This window comes from Morchella sextelata, assembly GCF_020137385.1.
Source record: "Morchella sextelata strain SCLS chromosome Unknown scls_2, whole genome shotgun sequence".
NCBI lineage: Eukaryota > Fungi > Ascomycota > Pezizomycetes > Pezizales > Morchellaceae > Morchella > Morchella sextelata.
In genome coordinates this window covers 2443314-2459277 of record NW_025408617.1, presented here as the reverse complement: position 1 = coordinate 2459277, position 15964 = coordinate 2443314, and the positions used below count along the sequence as shown (strand labels likewise).

At 46.0% G+C, this 15964-nt stretch overlaps 3 protein-coding genes across 3 annotated transcripts; all 3 read right to left on the bottom strand.

Annotated features, from left to right (window-relative positions):
- Positions 1-1756: 1756 nt before the first annotated feature.
- H6S33_005916 (uncharacterized protein) lies at positions 1757-4566 on the bottom strand (the record flags this gene model as incomplete). Its single annotated transcript, XM_044837315.1, has 6 exons — positions 1757-2377; positions 2464-2607; positions 2665-3142; positions 3206-3303; positions 3567-4447; positions 4512-4566. The coding sequence occupies 6 exons, from the start codon at positions 4564-4566 to the stop codon at positions 1757-1759; spliced, it is 2277 nt and encodes a 758-aa protein (XP_044699225.1).
- A 1094-nt stretch (positions 4567-5660) lies between these two features.
- H6S33_005915 (uncharacterized protein) lies at positions 5661-7603 on the bottom strand (the record flags this gene model as incomplete). The annotated part of the gene is made up of 3 exons (XM_044837313.1): positions 5661-6932; positions 6996-7159; positions 7273-7603. 3 exons carry the CDS (start codon positions 7601-7603, stop codon positions 5661-5663), a joined length of 1767 nt encoding a protein of 588 aa, XP_044699224.1.
- A 3745-nt stretch (positions 7604-11348) lies between these two features.
- H6S33_005914 (uncharacterized protein) lies at positions 11349-13412 on the bottom strand (the record flags this gene model as incomplete). The annotated part of the gene is made up of 2 exons (XM_044837312.1): positions 11349-11762; positions 11835-13412. 2 exons carry the CDS (start codon positions 13410-13412, stop codon positions 11349-11351), a joined length of 1992 nt encoding a protein of 663 aa, XP_044699223.1.
- Between the last annotated feature and the right edge of the window lie 2552 nt (positions 13413-15964).

The window sequence follows — 15964 nt, the reverse complement described above, 5'->3', positions numbered from 1 at the left end:
GATTATCACCACGGGGAATGACCAAATGAACATGTTTTAGTGCCACATTGGTAATTACAACAATAAGCTAGCTTTTACCCCTATGATAATCGCCCATAATATTTCAATAGGTTGACTCTTTATAAGGGGCACTTTGCCGTTTGGCATTTCTATGAAGCTCATGGCTGGTTCTAGTTCCTGGGCAACCGAGCTGGCCATTCAACGATTTGCTGCAATACATTCATTTGTACGCAAGATAAATTACATGTTATTTGAGCCCAGTAGTATATACATGTTAATGGCGAACGATAGACATAATATGACTTTGATAAATAACCGCGCGATAATTGCGATACTGGTCAATTTCCTGCTTCTTGTCTGCTTCGAACAATCAGAAACATCTATTCAAGAAGACTCTAGCATCGAATTGTGTGGATACCTAATATTAGACCTTAATTCTTTACTTTTATTGTTAATTCTAGCTTTATCATTATTATGAAAATTAAATCACAGATTCGTAGGAAATTCCAATGGAAAGAAGATAAAGATGAGTTAAAGAAGAGAGTATATGAATTCTCCTCGTTTCACACGCGGTAGTATGTTTCTCATTTACTCTTCTCCTCACTTGTCATTGCCTCGGAGGATAGCGCTCAAATAATCAAATACAGGATATAATGATAAGGTGGCCACTCCTCCGCCGATGATAGTCTTCAGACTTGATGGCAACTCTACTTACTAGAAAAATAAACTTTCGAACATACTTCAACAACTGAACTTCTTCTTGATTATCTCATATTGAACTAAAATTGGAAAGAATAAAATAACATATTTGATTTCATCAACTGGTGATGATCCACGGGACTTTGATTGGTCTACCAGGCTTTATAAAAGCCCTCGTCGCCGGTTAAAATAGATCGTGAGACTCCAATTAGATTATACAGCTAGGTATAACTATCTTTTTTGTGTTTTTTTGGTTTCTACACCCCCCTTCGGAGCTAGTATCAACGTATTGGCTTAGTTTTATCACCACCGCCCTCACCGCCACCAGGGAAATATCCGACTTTTGTGCTAATGAATTGAGGCACCGTTTGGAAATGGAGTTGTACTGAAATGATGGTCCGAAGGTGTAGATAGCACATCCAGTATCGTTCTAGGGGTTACGTTAGGTGTAAGGGTAAGATAAGGGGTAAGAAAATGTGTAGTCCGTTATCTCGGCAATCTCGGCAGCGATTTCTTCCCTTAAAGCCCACCGGGGAGGGTTGGGGTGGGGTAAGCCTCTTAAAAGAGCTAGCGCTAATATTGGGTAAGTTTCGGTTTGGGTGCTATCGCTAGCAGCAGAAAGAGGCCTTGAAGGTAACTGGGTATGGTTCGTAGTTTTGGTCGATGCAGTTCATATTTCAAGGTTTCTAGTGGGCTGTAGGGCCACCCAGCGAGTCTTGTAAGACGACCAAAATTCGACAAACATAACCTCTTCCCACAACGCGACGGCACACCCAAACATATGGTTTACGCAGAACCTATAACGCGCAGCCAGGCTACAGTGCATTGGGTAGACACTGTAATGAAGACTCGAAATTCTGAAATGTCTATGCGATTGGCATAAACTCCTTCTAATACTTTAATAAGGGTGTCATAAAGGCGTCCCATCCACCCATGTATTTAATCATTTACTAGTACAGCAAGACGAATTGAGAAAGGCAAACCCGTACACCAACTGCCATAGGAACCCGACCAACGTATACCGAGAGAATCCTTAACTAACTACGGCGGCCAAAACTCAATACTCAACTTTTTTCAAGTTATTGAGGACAAACCCATCCACCTCTTCAGGCTTGACGATGCCAAATTTCAGCATGTCCCCCCAGAATAGTAGAGCTCTTTGCTGGGAATAGTAAAGATAATCGAACTCGTCTTCATCTTCACTTCTCCTATCCTCCATATCTTTGGCTGCGTTCGTCGCTTCTTCAGAAAGTGTGCTTTCCTTGTAATCAGGATCGTTCTTCTTGAGATGTTCTTCTTGCTCAGTCCCTGTGGGGTTTAGTTTAGCTTGTATAATACCCCAGGCACACCACATTGCATGAGTCGCAGAACGCCAAACTAAAGTCTCCTCAACAAGTCTATCGACCTCCTTCTCTACTGCGCGCTGGCGAGCAGCTTCTTCCTCTTTGTAATGCATCGCAGGAGCACGAGCATCTAAGTTGAACGAGGGAACACCCCGCACATCCAAATTTACGAGGTCTGGATTACTAGCAGGTGGTGTTTTAGTGCTATACGCCCCCACAAGGCGATGTTCGACATAAGCACGGATGAAGTTGCGCTGTTGTTCAAGGTTGGGGTAGTCATTTTCCTTTATCATGTGAGGTGGGTCGGGGCCGTGATAGTTTGACATCCACTCGCACTTTAGAAGATGATTAATACAGATTTATACAATACAAAGGGCCTTCCAGATGAGGATCCAGATGATGGAGTAGATTTAGTACTTACGAAATGGTTTGCAAACTCAAATCCTGGGAGATTAGCGTTGGCATACTCAAAGTCAATGACGACCAATTGCTTATGCTCATTCATGGGAAGAAGAAGAGGACTCTTCCCACCCGCTTGCAACCTCAGGATGTTACCATATTGTGTCTATCTCCCGAGGTTAGAAACCACTACCAATACTCATGAAATTTCGGCTTAACCCACATCATTATGCGCAAAAACCAACTGTCTCTTTACACCCTCCGGCCCTCCATAACGCTCTTCAAGCCATTGACGATACTTCAGGACAGCGGTTTCGAACTTCTCCCACTCAGTTCCAGCAATCGGCCCCCCTTTCCTGTCACTGGCCCCAATTTTTGTCATGATTCCTCTAACTCTTGGAACCCATTTGTCCCAGTTAGACCAAACAATAGGGCCTCTCTCTATCTCTTTTGCTTCCAATTCAATTCCTTCGTGTAGCTCCTTCAATCTCTTTGCAATATGTCTAGAAGTTTCTGGATTCCTTATATCGTCCCGAGTGAGTGTGCGTGATGGAAAGAACTCTTCAAATCGACCATTTTCAAAAGTTCCAAGGAGGCGTGGACCAATGCGTTTGCGGGCCAGGCGACGAAGAATTGAGAGTTCACTATCACGGTCGATGAGATGCGAAGCTTGAGGACCGTAAATTCGGAGTAGAAGTTTTCTACAAAGGGTTAGAACTCCAATTATACGTTTTCCAAGACTAAACTAGGAGCAATGGTCATACGCTGGCAACTTCATTGACGCAGAAGAGATTATACTGCCCTGGTGGTCCTGACCTGTCACTATAGGCGGAAGTTCGCTGGGTGGAGAGACCATGAAAACCTGATAAAAATGGCATTATATCATATTAGCATACGTCTAAACCAATCTGTGGAATCCGTCATATTTCACTGATTTCTGCAAGTCTTTATTTTTAATTACTGAAGTGATTACCCAGCTCAGGACACCGCGCCGCGAGATTAGTAATAGAAAGCAAGGCTTTCAAACACAGATATTTGAAACAGCCGCATAATCTTAATTATTACAATCTTGTGCCGATTCCTTTCACGGACTCTAAAGCAAAAGGCGAAAAGAAAGCAACTTACAGCATTAGTCAATGCCCCACTGATCCTCTCTACGCTTATTTCTTTATATCTGTCCAGGGAAACTCTCCTCCATCCCTTGCATCTAAGGGTATGGGCCATTCTCAAAACCTGGTTTTTAAACTCATCCACTCCCAACTCCTCCACCAATGGCAAGATCACTTCACATGCAGGAACCACCGGCTCACCATCAGAAGCATAATCGGTGTCCGAAGTATGCCCTCCCTTGAGAGATCTAGCTTTGCTGGATTTCCGTTTAGATTGTTTAAACTGGACAGTTGGTCTTCCCGAATTGGAAGACTCAGCAGCAGCTAAAATCGCATCAAACGCGTCCAAAGCTGTCTTACCAGCTTCATCACCACTCGAAATAGGTGATATGGTATCATCATGTTCTTCGTTATCCTTGCCAGCTGCATCGGAGCTTTTTCCTGCTTTCTGCGATGTGCGGCGTTCAATAATCTTGGCGGCTTTCTTCTCACGACGAGTTTTCTGTCTCGCTCTTTCTGTGTGGGCCCAGTCTCTCAACTGTTCCATCAACCCCGAAAAAGCTGCCCCTGCGGCAGACAGACGGTGGTGCCGCCCCGCAGCACCCTGTGTATTGGTGGGCTGATCTGTTTGCGAATCTTCATTTTCTGTTGTTCGCGATGATTGAACTCCTTCCTGCAGACTATCCTGCAGTAATTGATTCGCTACTAGAGAAACACGGGATTGAGAAGCAGAGCTCCCGGGAGATGGTGAAATCGGCAAACGCCCAACGAGGCGTTTGCTGCTGACTTTTCTATGCAATATAGTTGAAGGACGAGCCGGCTTTTTTTGCTCTGGCGATACCTCAGTATTATCAGTAGAACCTATTATTTGCCCTTCTGCCGCTGTCGGGACAATGTCTGTCGTAGAGAGAGTTTAGATTAGGTTAATACGCACTGTAAAATGGATCAGCAGGAAACACACCCTTGGTAGCAGCATCTGCGGGCGCGGAAGCAGTTGAAGCTGCCGGAGTGGCCATCTGAGACGCAACTATTGTGTGGATCCTTTAAGGTTTGTAGCTCAGGCGGGAGATGCGGTAATTCTACGATGCAGCCTAAATAAGGTGGGCTTGTGTACTCTGTACAAATGTCGATAGTTTTTGCTTCTTTATTGGTGAACGTGTAACTGCTACTTGCGGCACAGAATGAATGGGTAGGTAGGTAACGCGGTATATATCTTGACCCAGAAGAGAGGGCCTAGCAAAGGGAGGGGTAAAGATATAAGAATAAGATAAGACTGTGGATAGTAATAAGGGTTTTCGGTTTTTGCCCCGAAGAAAACAAAAGGTGAAGGCCTTGTTCTGGTAGGTAAAGGGGGGAACAGAGCAGAAACAAAACCAATGAACAAAAACCAGAAAAAACAAAATTTTGAAAAAGTAAAATGTCCTTTTGGACAGGCGAAACATGGCAGGCGCCAAACCAGCCAGGCTTTCCTTGATCCAGACCCTGGATTTCCCGAGAAGCACTAACCAGGTACTACAGCACAGCCGAATTCCCTTCCCTCACCTCGCACGGGACTGACCGACCGGTCTCAACTTGATCTCGTGTGTTTCTTCTATCAGGGTATGGTTTGGAGTCGTGGGCTGGTTGAGAACGCTTATCATGCGCAGCCTACCAGAAATGGTCCAATTTAATTATTTTTGGTCCTTGGCTATCATCATCGGAGATAAGAGCACTTCATCTTTGTTATCACTCTTGTTTCGTTACGTTACGTATTATACATTCAGCGTTTCTTGTCCACCCTCGTCGTTCATAAATATTCAGCAAGAGAAAGGAAAAACCAAGCCACCGCGCCCAGATCTGTACTGTATGCAACCCGGAAAGAAAAAGATTCCCAAGCCCCTGGACATAAGAAACGACTTTTCGCACGAATATAAAAGTCTCGAAAGAAAAAGCTTATTGCATAAACCGAAAATAAAATCCGAGACCCGAAACTAAAACATATGTAAAGCTAAACAATTCGAGTAAGAAATCCCTTTTGCTACAGAGAAAACTTATTACCCGAAATTTGAAGAAATGAAATTTGAGCAGAAAGGTCCAGTCAATGCATGCACATTACGCAACCCCCAAGCGTTTACATGGCCCATTCTACAACCTCGATAGCCGTGATTACCAAGACCAAAGTACTAGGTAAGATGACAACCACGTAACTCCAGAATAAAATCTTCGCCATAACAGACTCATAGACACCATTCAACTGGCAAATTTGAGCCAGCTGCAGGGCACTCGGAGCACCAGCCAACAAGAAGCAGACTATGACAAAGATAGGGTCGTCAAGAATTGAAATATTGAGGAATTTGGCGGCAATCGCGAGCATGGGAGCGATGAAAACGAACGGAAGCACCATACGGGAGATGAGGGCTGCAAAGAGGAGCTTTGTCTCATGACGATCGGTCGAAGCACTGGTCTTGGGTTGAGTGTTTCTTGCGAGATTGGCGCCGAGAACGACCAAGATCAAAGGAACGGCGACATTACCACACTGACTGACTGCGCGTGTCACCGAATTCTGGAGGAAGGTGCCCTGAGTGAAGAAAAGCTTTTGCAATGGAGGGATTGAGGCAACAATTACCGCCGCTAACATGGCGTAAAGCGGAGGGTTCATAAAATCTTGAAGCCCCAAACAAAAGCGCACAACTCCATTCCCAATAGTTTTGAAGACGCGAGACACAAATGGGGCCTTCCGTTCCAACCAACGAGGCTGGGCAGGTACAGAATTATGAACCCTTGGGAATCGGGTAAGATCGCGGTTGCCAAGATTGCCTTGAGTCGGTAAGATTCCATCACTAGGAGGGGTCGAGGGGCGGCTAGATTGTGCTGATACAGTTAAACTGCTGGCACCAGTCTTGGGAGATCTCGGTGTTTGGGCGCCTGAAGGCCCGCCATTTGATCCAAAAGCAGATTCACTGGTACCGGCTGTGTTCTTTCTGGAATGATGGCGGGAGTCCGGGAATAGTAGATCGCCTTGGTTGTCAACTGGTTCGGTAAGTTGTTTGTGAAGTCCTACATAGCTGTTCTGGAATCGTGGTGACATGAAAGGGTCAACTCTGACGCCTTGGGATTCAAGGTCGCTCTCGGTATCGCTTGGATCATCACGATAAACACGGATATCTGTATTTTCGTTCTCCGGTTGGGTTACCTTGGGTGGAGGAGCAAGCAGAACATGATAGCCCCAAGACCAACGGACAAGCTGCCCAAGCTGTTGAAAGATTAAAAGATAGAGGATACCGCGAGCAGCGACTTCTTCGTCGTTATCGTTCGGAAGCTTGTCCCAGTGAAGTCCAGATATTGTCATGGAAAGCGAGATAACCAGCGAAATTGGGAGAGAGTTTGAATTTCCAAAAACACCCTAAGCGGAACATCAGTCAAATTCCCTAATAGAAACTCCGCGCCCATGATGTAAAACTCTTACCATAGCAATGACGAAGTTTCTCGCTCTCTTGTTGAACCCACATATTTTGCAAACCATCAAGGCGCACAAATATGAAACCAACGTCATGACAACAAAGATCACCGGTATTACAGCCAGCTCGACGATCTTCGCCAAAGTAAGCTGACTTGCCAGTTTTGTAAAAACTGTGGCGCGCATGCATTGCATTAGCAGTGACTTTAATTCAAGAGTCCCAAGCGAGCAGTATTGAGGCGCCGAATACAGCGATCATCTCAGGAGATCTCAGGGGAGAACGTACTCAGACAGGGTGTAAACAACGAAACGTTCAAATTCGCAACAAACTTTTGTTGCTCTGCATCGAACATACCGCCTCTAGCGATAATGTAGCCCGGCAGCGATACGCAAACGACCTCCATCACAGCCTCGAAAACGAGGAGAATTAGGTTTCCCAGAGCTGGATGATTAGCGTGGGGTTTTTCGTTGAACATAGTTCCCTCGAAAGCAGCGAGGGTATCGTTTGAAGGTATCATGGCGAGAGACATTTGATATTGAGGTTGTATCGAGAACAATGGCGTTGCTGCGGAGAGGACATTGTTTCTAAACGATGTTGGGGCGGTAACGAAACCCATGAAGTGGTGGTGGTGTTAATTCGACCTGACTAACGTAACGTAGTAGTATGAGTGTCTCCGGTCACAGGTGAGTGGATAATGGTGAGTGGATAATGTTAGCCCGGGGGGGGGGGGGGGTGGGGGGACGCGAATTCAATGAGAGTGTGTATGTAATGTTATGGAAAAATGCAAAACCAAAGACCGGTGGACAGGTCGAGCTTATTGTAGTTTCTCGGAAGACCAGGATCCAAGCAATCCAAGCAATTACATGTATGTAGGAGCTCTCTTGGCTGTCTCGTCCTTACCGTCGGTGGCTGTCAACGAGGGCTGTAGGAGCCGTTAGTTCTACATACTTCTACTTCCGTAAGTTTCCAGTCCAGTCTGGAGAACCTGGCCGCGCAGGCAACAGCACTAGCTACCGATCGAGAGATAAGGGCGCAGTGGTTACCGTGAGCTTACAATTTGCGGCGTAAAGCAGCTTTGAGGCAGGCAAGTAGATGCCTACTCGTTATTCTACCCAGGTTGTAGATTGGCAAGTCGGAAAAGTGTAGAGTGCGTTCTACCAACTATGGCATGATGACCAAAATCTCAAAACCTAAACCTGATGCCCTGGGGTTAAATAGAAACTTTAGGTCGACCATCAATTTTGAAAAATGCTATTTGCCACCCAGCAAAACGGTTCCCGTAACTAGCATTTTGCTACCCACAATTAGCAATTTAGCGACCAGCATTTTTTAAAATCGATGGTTGGCCTAAAGTTTCTACTCTATTAAATATCACTGAAAGTTAACCGTCAAGCAGTGGGCGGTCTAGCTTAGTCCGTCATCCGTTTAAATCTGGACCCTCAATCCTTTTCGTCCAATTAACGCCATTCATAAATCCCTGTTTGCTTTCACACTGGAATCCTCGATGATCTAATAACGAAAAACTAAAGAAGTTGTGTTTTCTTCTGCTGCCACATCACAGCGAAACCCGACGTTCTCTGAAGGTTGTTCAATGTGTTGAAGATCCGACCCAAGAAATGGCGTCAGAGCCGCGTCAAACCCTACACCCCAGAGAACCTGATTTCTCCCTGTTGGGCTTGGACTGCTGGCACGTTTTGCGAGAGGACCCTCTGGTTGGTGCTGATGGTATTGATGCATAGGGGGCTACATGGTTAGCCTTCTCCATTCAGCTCTCTGCGGTGACGTTGTGGAACATTGAGATGCTCACTATGGAGTAGAAATTCCAGAACCCGCTGAAACCCCAGCAAGTTCGCAGGCTGTTGTTTTTATCTTTGGGAATTCCAGGAGGATAACAATGTCAAATCGAGTACTATGGAGTATATCTAGATAATCAACATCCCATGGCCTTGATCAGAGGCTTGGCCTAAGACATGTATTGTACATACATTACCTACGTATTTACTTGCCTATATTATTGAACTACATGCACTCTGCTACATGTGTCATACTTTTTGTGCGAAACCATGGTTAAGCAAAACTATGTCTCTGATAGTCTCCAAATATGGTTTCAGATCTCCATCTCGCACCAGCATCCACCTCTACGCATTAGGCAAAAGAACCTACATACAACCGTTATATACCGTAAAATCTGAGAAATTTCGTTGCGCTGCAACAGGGATATTCTACACCAAAACTTGCATATTGACGTCCAAAGACTGCCTATACCCCTGTTGTCTCGCAACGAATATTCTCAGATTTTGCGGTATACTGCAGAGCTTTAAATTATTTTCGGGAATGTGCATGTAACCAACATCGGCGAACGTTTTAGGACGCCTCCCGCGTGCGGTTGCGGGGAGGAGGATGATCACATAAAAAAGACCACGAGACCGCGATCTTTCCTCTTAGTACTGTATGCTGCACGAACTGCTGTAGCTGCTATCACTTGGTAATGTCGTGTATCTGCTGAAACAACGAATGCTTTGATGATTCCGGCGAAAACTGCAAGCTACCGTTGGCTCTGATGCTAGCCAAGTATTTTGTTTCGGGAAAAATAGGTTGTCTTCCGTTGCGGGTATCACTTGACAAAACAGCACCCATTGCCGCCGCCATCGCGACCGAAGGTCTCTTCCCCACCGCAGCAGCTCGCCAGTGGCAGTGCCAACACCTGCATTCGTCATGATCACTGCTCATCTCATGCAATATTGCATATGTGGCTTTTTACCGATCGTGGCTTGTTTGCTTGTGGCTTGGAAATCGCGTGATTCCTGTGGTTAAGTCACTCAGCCAAGGGTACCTTATGTATGCTCGCCACCGACCAATATTCATCAGGTTATTTGAGAGGTGACGTACTCCTCCGAAGGGCAGCAAACCAGACACTCTGAGTGGTGAGAAAGGGCCATCTGGAGGAGGTTTAGGCGCCCTCTCCTTATTTACTCTGCTCTCGGGTGTTGAGAGCAGAATAGCAGTAATAATTCAGGGACCAGTCGTCAGCGGAGTTTTGGCTTTCCCTTGTTACACGCCAGGCTAGTCCCGTTATTAGTTCGAGAAGTCAATTGAGACCCTTACGAGTCTGTCTGCGTCTACCCTGGTACTATGATAAATAGAGTACCTACCAAGGAGGCAACGCGTGTCGACAACAGACTGCCAACAAAACCCTTTTTCAAAACCTTCAGCTTTAAACCCAGTAGGCTTTCGTCTAAAGTTATAGGTTTAAAATTTCGGATATCTGCTGGAGCAGATTCCATGTCTCGCCCCGAAATACTTAGTAAGGTGCCTATAACGTTGGGAACATACATGTATCCAGCCAGGCCTTGCTAGTCCACAAGTACCGGTTAGCTATGCCTGTAATTGGCCGACCGAACGCCCCCGAAAGGATACCCCCGAGACTCTCTATCAGACGCTCGGGAACCATGCAGGAACGATCGGAGTGCATGCGTTGTCGGTGTTACGTCCGTCGAGTGAGGGTCTGTGAAGCAGACATGCTCTAAATCCGGTTTATAGTTAAGAAAGTTAAGCACATGTCAAATTATTTAGGCCTTGTTGATCGTACTATTAAATGACCTTCCCCGTGCTTCTATTTTCTACTACTACCATCGTTACAAGGATACCCTATGTTCAGTTTGGCCAAAGAGTGTCCTGTCAGATCGTAATCATGTTTCCAAATTTCGTATCTTCCCATGTGTATATTTGCTCTCTGTACCCCCCCACCCCCATACTAATGTACGCCATAAAGAGACAAAACTGCACAATCCCAAGCTCAAACAAGAAGTCTTACAATACCGCATAAAAATGATAGAAGAGGAAAGACCAAGCCAAGGATATTGTCTAGATGAGTTTTTCATGCCCACGTCCATCATCTTATGCAACCCATAAACAGCAAAAAAAGAAATAAAAAATATTTAGCGAGTAGGTAGAAAATGATACTCAAGCGAGAGACTGGGTAAAATAAAATAAAAGTAAAAAGTTCAACACCCCTGGAACAAGATATCCGTTTGACAATAATTGTTGTCCGTAAATAAAGTAGGAATCAAAACCAGAAGAAATGTTACACAGTTGGATAAAACAAAAAAGAGAATCATTCATACATCGTGAAAAGAAAAAAAAGGGGGGGATTTCTACTCCAACCCCAGATGAAAAAATCCTAAACCAGAAAGCGGTATGTCCGATGGCAGAAAGTGACAAACAAAACACCAAAAGCAAACGGCAGATGCAATTGATCCAAAATAAAAGATCAGATAAAGAAAACAACCCCGGCCCTCTTTAAAGAAACAAAAAAAGAAGTTAAATAAAACACTGAACAACACATCATCATCATCTCCTCACTAAACAGCCAATTCGAGTTTTCCAACAGACTCGATAACAGTGTCCACTGGTGTGTTTCCATCCTTCGCAGGAGTAATAACTGCATCCAATGGAGCAGCATGGAGTGCCGGCTTTTCGGATTCGGGACCCTTCCCACCAGAAGCGATTCTAGATTTTCGTCGCTCAATGGCTCCAAGGACCCAGTCGCGAACCTCTTTGTCCCCTTTCTCAGGAGTGGGCGCTGGCTCTGAATCCTCCTCTTCCTCGGAAATAGTAGGTGGCTGACCAAGATCCGCCAGCCAAGGATGACGAAGAAGCATTGCGTATGCAGGGCGCATTCCGGGGATCTTTTTGAGGCAACCTCGGACAAAGTCACGAGCATGTGGGGTAAATCCTTCTTCTGGAAGGTCTGGTGGTTCACCATCGACGATTGCCTAGAAATATCAATGTTAAGCGGTTGGAAAAACGAGAAATTTCGAACACATGCTGAAAGAGGTAAAACTTACACTAAGTTGACTGAAGATGTTGTTATATGTTTCAGGAGGGTATGGGTAACACCCCATGGCACACTCCAAAATACTCAAACCCAAACTCCAGATATCACTCTGCACGCTGTATGTTCCCGGCGCAGATCCTCCAAGTGCAGCCTGGATACCGCCTGTAGCAATTCGTTCAGGTGCCATGTAACTCTGGCACCCAATGTTGGTTTTGGCTTTACTGGCAACAAGGTTACCAGAGACACCAAAATCACAAAGTTTGATCTCTCCTCTTGAATTAACCAGAATGTTGGTTGGCTTGACGTCTCGGTGGATGATATTGTGGTCATCTTTCAACGTCTTGAGTCCCATTACCGTAGCATATGTAATCTTCCGTAGTACACCCTCGGGAACGCCGTCTCGGTAGAGTTTATCAATGGACCCGCCATCCATGTACTCCATACAAATGTATACAGCACCCTCTTGGAAGAAAGCGCCGTAAAAGTCGATGATGAAAGGTGATACGCATCGATGCAGCACATCAAGCTCCATTATTATCTGGGCAAACTTATTCTCATCAAGCTCGAGCCTGATCTCCTTCATAGCCATCTCTACATTCGTGGTGCCCGCACCTTGCCGTGAAGCAATAGTCGGCGATTTGAATTCGCCGTTGGAGGTTGGGGGTGAACCGGAGACTGATACTGGTGAATTGAGCTTTCCAGGCAGCACCACCTCTCCGTTCATCGCTCCTCTTGGTCGCCTGTGTACTACCTTGTAGACAGTACCATAGTTTCCTTTGCCTAATTCTTCGAGGGTGTCTACTTCGTCCAACGAGATGCTGAAACTACTTCCCGATGAAAAATCAACTCCTTTGCTGTGTAGAACTGCCTTTCCTGCAAATTTCAAGCTTCCTGTTTTCGCATCCACATACTCAGAATACTTATCAAACAGTGATCCTTTCCCATCTCCTGTAGGTCTGCTACCGTTCGCACCGTTAGTGGCAGCGGGTGCATCGCCTACAGGACCGTTTGAACCTGGAGTAGCTCCTGCCCCAGAAAGTGTACCAGTAAAAGCCTTCTTCCTCCGTTCCATTAGTGAGGGTTTTGCACTGGTAACAGCGGGTGCAGAACTCCAATTAGTTGGTTGAGTTGGTCGAGCCATTCGTGGCATCATTGGTGAGCCAGACATCATAGGATTTCCAGGAATCATATGGTTCGCGCTAAACCCGCCAGTGGGGCTCATAACAGGACTCATGACAGGGCCAGCTGCCGGGCCTCCTGCTCCCCCATTCATTGGGTTTGGCATTCTCCGTGATGTCTGAAACGCTTGTAGCCTTGCCTGAATATCTGCTGGGAGACTACCCCCACTGGCAAAGGACGACATTGCAAATGGCGTGTTGGCCGGGGGTCTTCTAGCAGCGTTGGTAGGTCCAAGAGGGTTTGGGCGTTCGCCGGTCATACTTTGAGGGTCGGATAGCGAGCGAAGAGAGGGTATTGTTCGCTGGGAGGGGAGGGGAGCGGAAGTTGGAGGTTGCATCGAGAATGAAGATGCGGTGAATGGATCAGGGGAGGTAGGTGAATCTGGCTCGTCTGAGGGAGTAGAGGCCATTTTGTTTGAAGCGTGGAGGATGGAGGAAGGAAAGTGGGAATGAATCAATGGGCGTTCGTTCAAGCCTGCCAGGATAGCGGTTGGCCGAATCGTCGGTGCGTTTGTCAGGTGGGTGGGAGGATGGGGTTGGAGGAGTGACTGAACGAGTTCTTACTAAACGCTGACGCTGATACTGACGCTGCTGTTTGACAGTTTACCTTGTTGTTGGGTTGGGATGAGTTGGGGGGAAATGATGTTCAGTCTTGGGAGGTGAGGTCACACCAGGAGAGCAAAACGCAAGGGAAGGGGTGCTCAATGAGAATCTCAAGTGAGAGATGGGATGTATGTATGGTGAAATTGAGATGAATAAAACCAAGGGACAGATAATGATGAATATATTTATTCTGGATTTTTCTTTCTTCTAGATTGATTGATGAGGGCTTCTTATGAAGAAAAATAATTTGGAGGGGCAGCAACCAGCCTCAATAAGTCTGAGACGCGGCAGTAGATATGTGGTTGTGCAGCAGTAGTACTGGGCAGCGAGACCAGGAAGAGGAAGAGGCAGAAGCAGAAGCAGCAGCAGCAGCAGCAGCAGAAGGAGTGGAAGAAGAGGTGGAAGAAAAGAAGAACCAGAACTAGAACGGGTTGGTAGGATTATGGGGGTTTGGCTTTTTTTTTTTTTTTTTTGGTTGTGATGGAGGCGCAGTAAAGGGAAAAAAAAAAGCCAACGTCGATTTTTCTGTGTCTCTCAACGTCTCTCCTCTCCGCGCGTACCGGTCGGCATGCACTCTAGCTCTTGCCTGCCCTGAGTTGATTTTTACGAACTGTGGTCCGAGTCCTGTTCGTTCGTTTAGTCCTTCTACTGCCCTAGCACGCGGGGCTGAAGCTTTTCGACTAGTCTAGATAGATAGCAGTGTTGTCTCTGTCCATCCTACATCTCTGTCTACTGTCTCTCTCAAAGTCTCTCTCACTCTGTCTATCATATCCCAAACCAATAATCACCCCCCCCAACTTCTAGTAGACGGCGGCAGAAAAGCGGGAATGCCAAGCCTGGCCTAAATTCCAATACCGGACAAGATGAGCAAGAAAAGCTTCTGGACGGAGCTTGCTTGCGTGGTAGCATAAAGTACATTGCGGCCAAAGGTCTCTATCCGAGTGGGCGGAAACATAATCCGAAGAAGGTGGAGGCGGGCAGACTACTAATAAAAGGCCGCAATAACGTCTCGATAGCGGCGAGCACCGGAGGACTCCTGTTTGATAACTACAATTCTACATGCAGTTACGGAGAAAGATGTGTACATGTAGTTCTAAGAGGGAATAAACAAAAACCCATACTCACTTTGCATTCCTAATATATCGAAGCTTTCTTTCCTTTCTAGATAGACCCTTCATCTTTTGGCCCCAAAGTACTGTATCATTCATAGAAACACCGTTACAAGTCCGCCCCGCAGTTCCACTACTGAACCCCTCCTTGAGGCTCACCCCAAACATCCCTGGCTTGAACACGATGCACCTGGCTCACAACGTGCAATAAAGGAACACAACATGTACTCGGGGCAGGCAATAAGAATCTGAAAATGCAAGCTGCAAGCAGGGGCTCAATTTGGTGTAGCTTTTTGCCAGCCGCGAATCAGAGGTCGTTACCATAAAAAGTCATTTTCAGGTTCTTCTTGCCTGCCCCGAGTACTTACTTACCTACAAGTAAAGTATCTACATCGTGTGTGCTCTGTTCTACATAAAGGGGATTTCTCTGGCAAATGAGAAGGCTTCTCTCAACTATTTCTCCCGAGAGGTCTTGCTGCCTATGAAAAATGGCCAGGCATGTCATGGCTCACACAAAAAAAATATCACACGTAACCAGCAATGTGGTTATGCACACTACGTAGGCCATGCACCTAGGGTATCTAAGTATCGCACCGATTCAATGACCCTTCCTTGCTTTGTGCAGCAGCCGCCCTTAATCGGTTCTCCATCTTGCATCTGATGGATTTCTCCACAATCCCATCCGTGAAAAACAAATAAAACGGGTGGTAGAACGAATTAAATCGAAAGGGAAAAAGTACTCATCGTGGTACTACATACATGCAGGTAGGATAAGTGACAGTCTTGGTTCCTTGTTTTATCAAGACTACTAAAATATCTACAGTACTTACCGTACATTTCTTTCATTTCTGCTGCCTGCAAGCTTCGACTTCCAAGGCACACTCACCGTCATATCCACTTGAGGGCACCGTAACCCAATTTCACGATATCATAACCAGGAAGTGCCGGACTAAAGCCACCAATCCCCTCGTTTCATCTACCTCAATTAGCAAGCGAGTGGCGGGAATAATTTACAAGGGCAATCCAGCATTCGCATGAGAAGAAAAGAAAAAAAAGGGACTTAACGACCAATTTCTGTCACCGGTTCTCCATCAGAGAGCCCATCCATCACAAAACACCACACACAATCTAATATATCATCTGCAGGGCTTTATTTTGCCTGGAAATGCACGCAACAGTGAGGATGTATGTACCTGCTTAGACTCACGGATGCTGCATCGAAGCGGCCAGTGTCCTAAGATTAGCAGCAG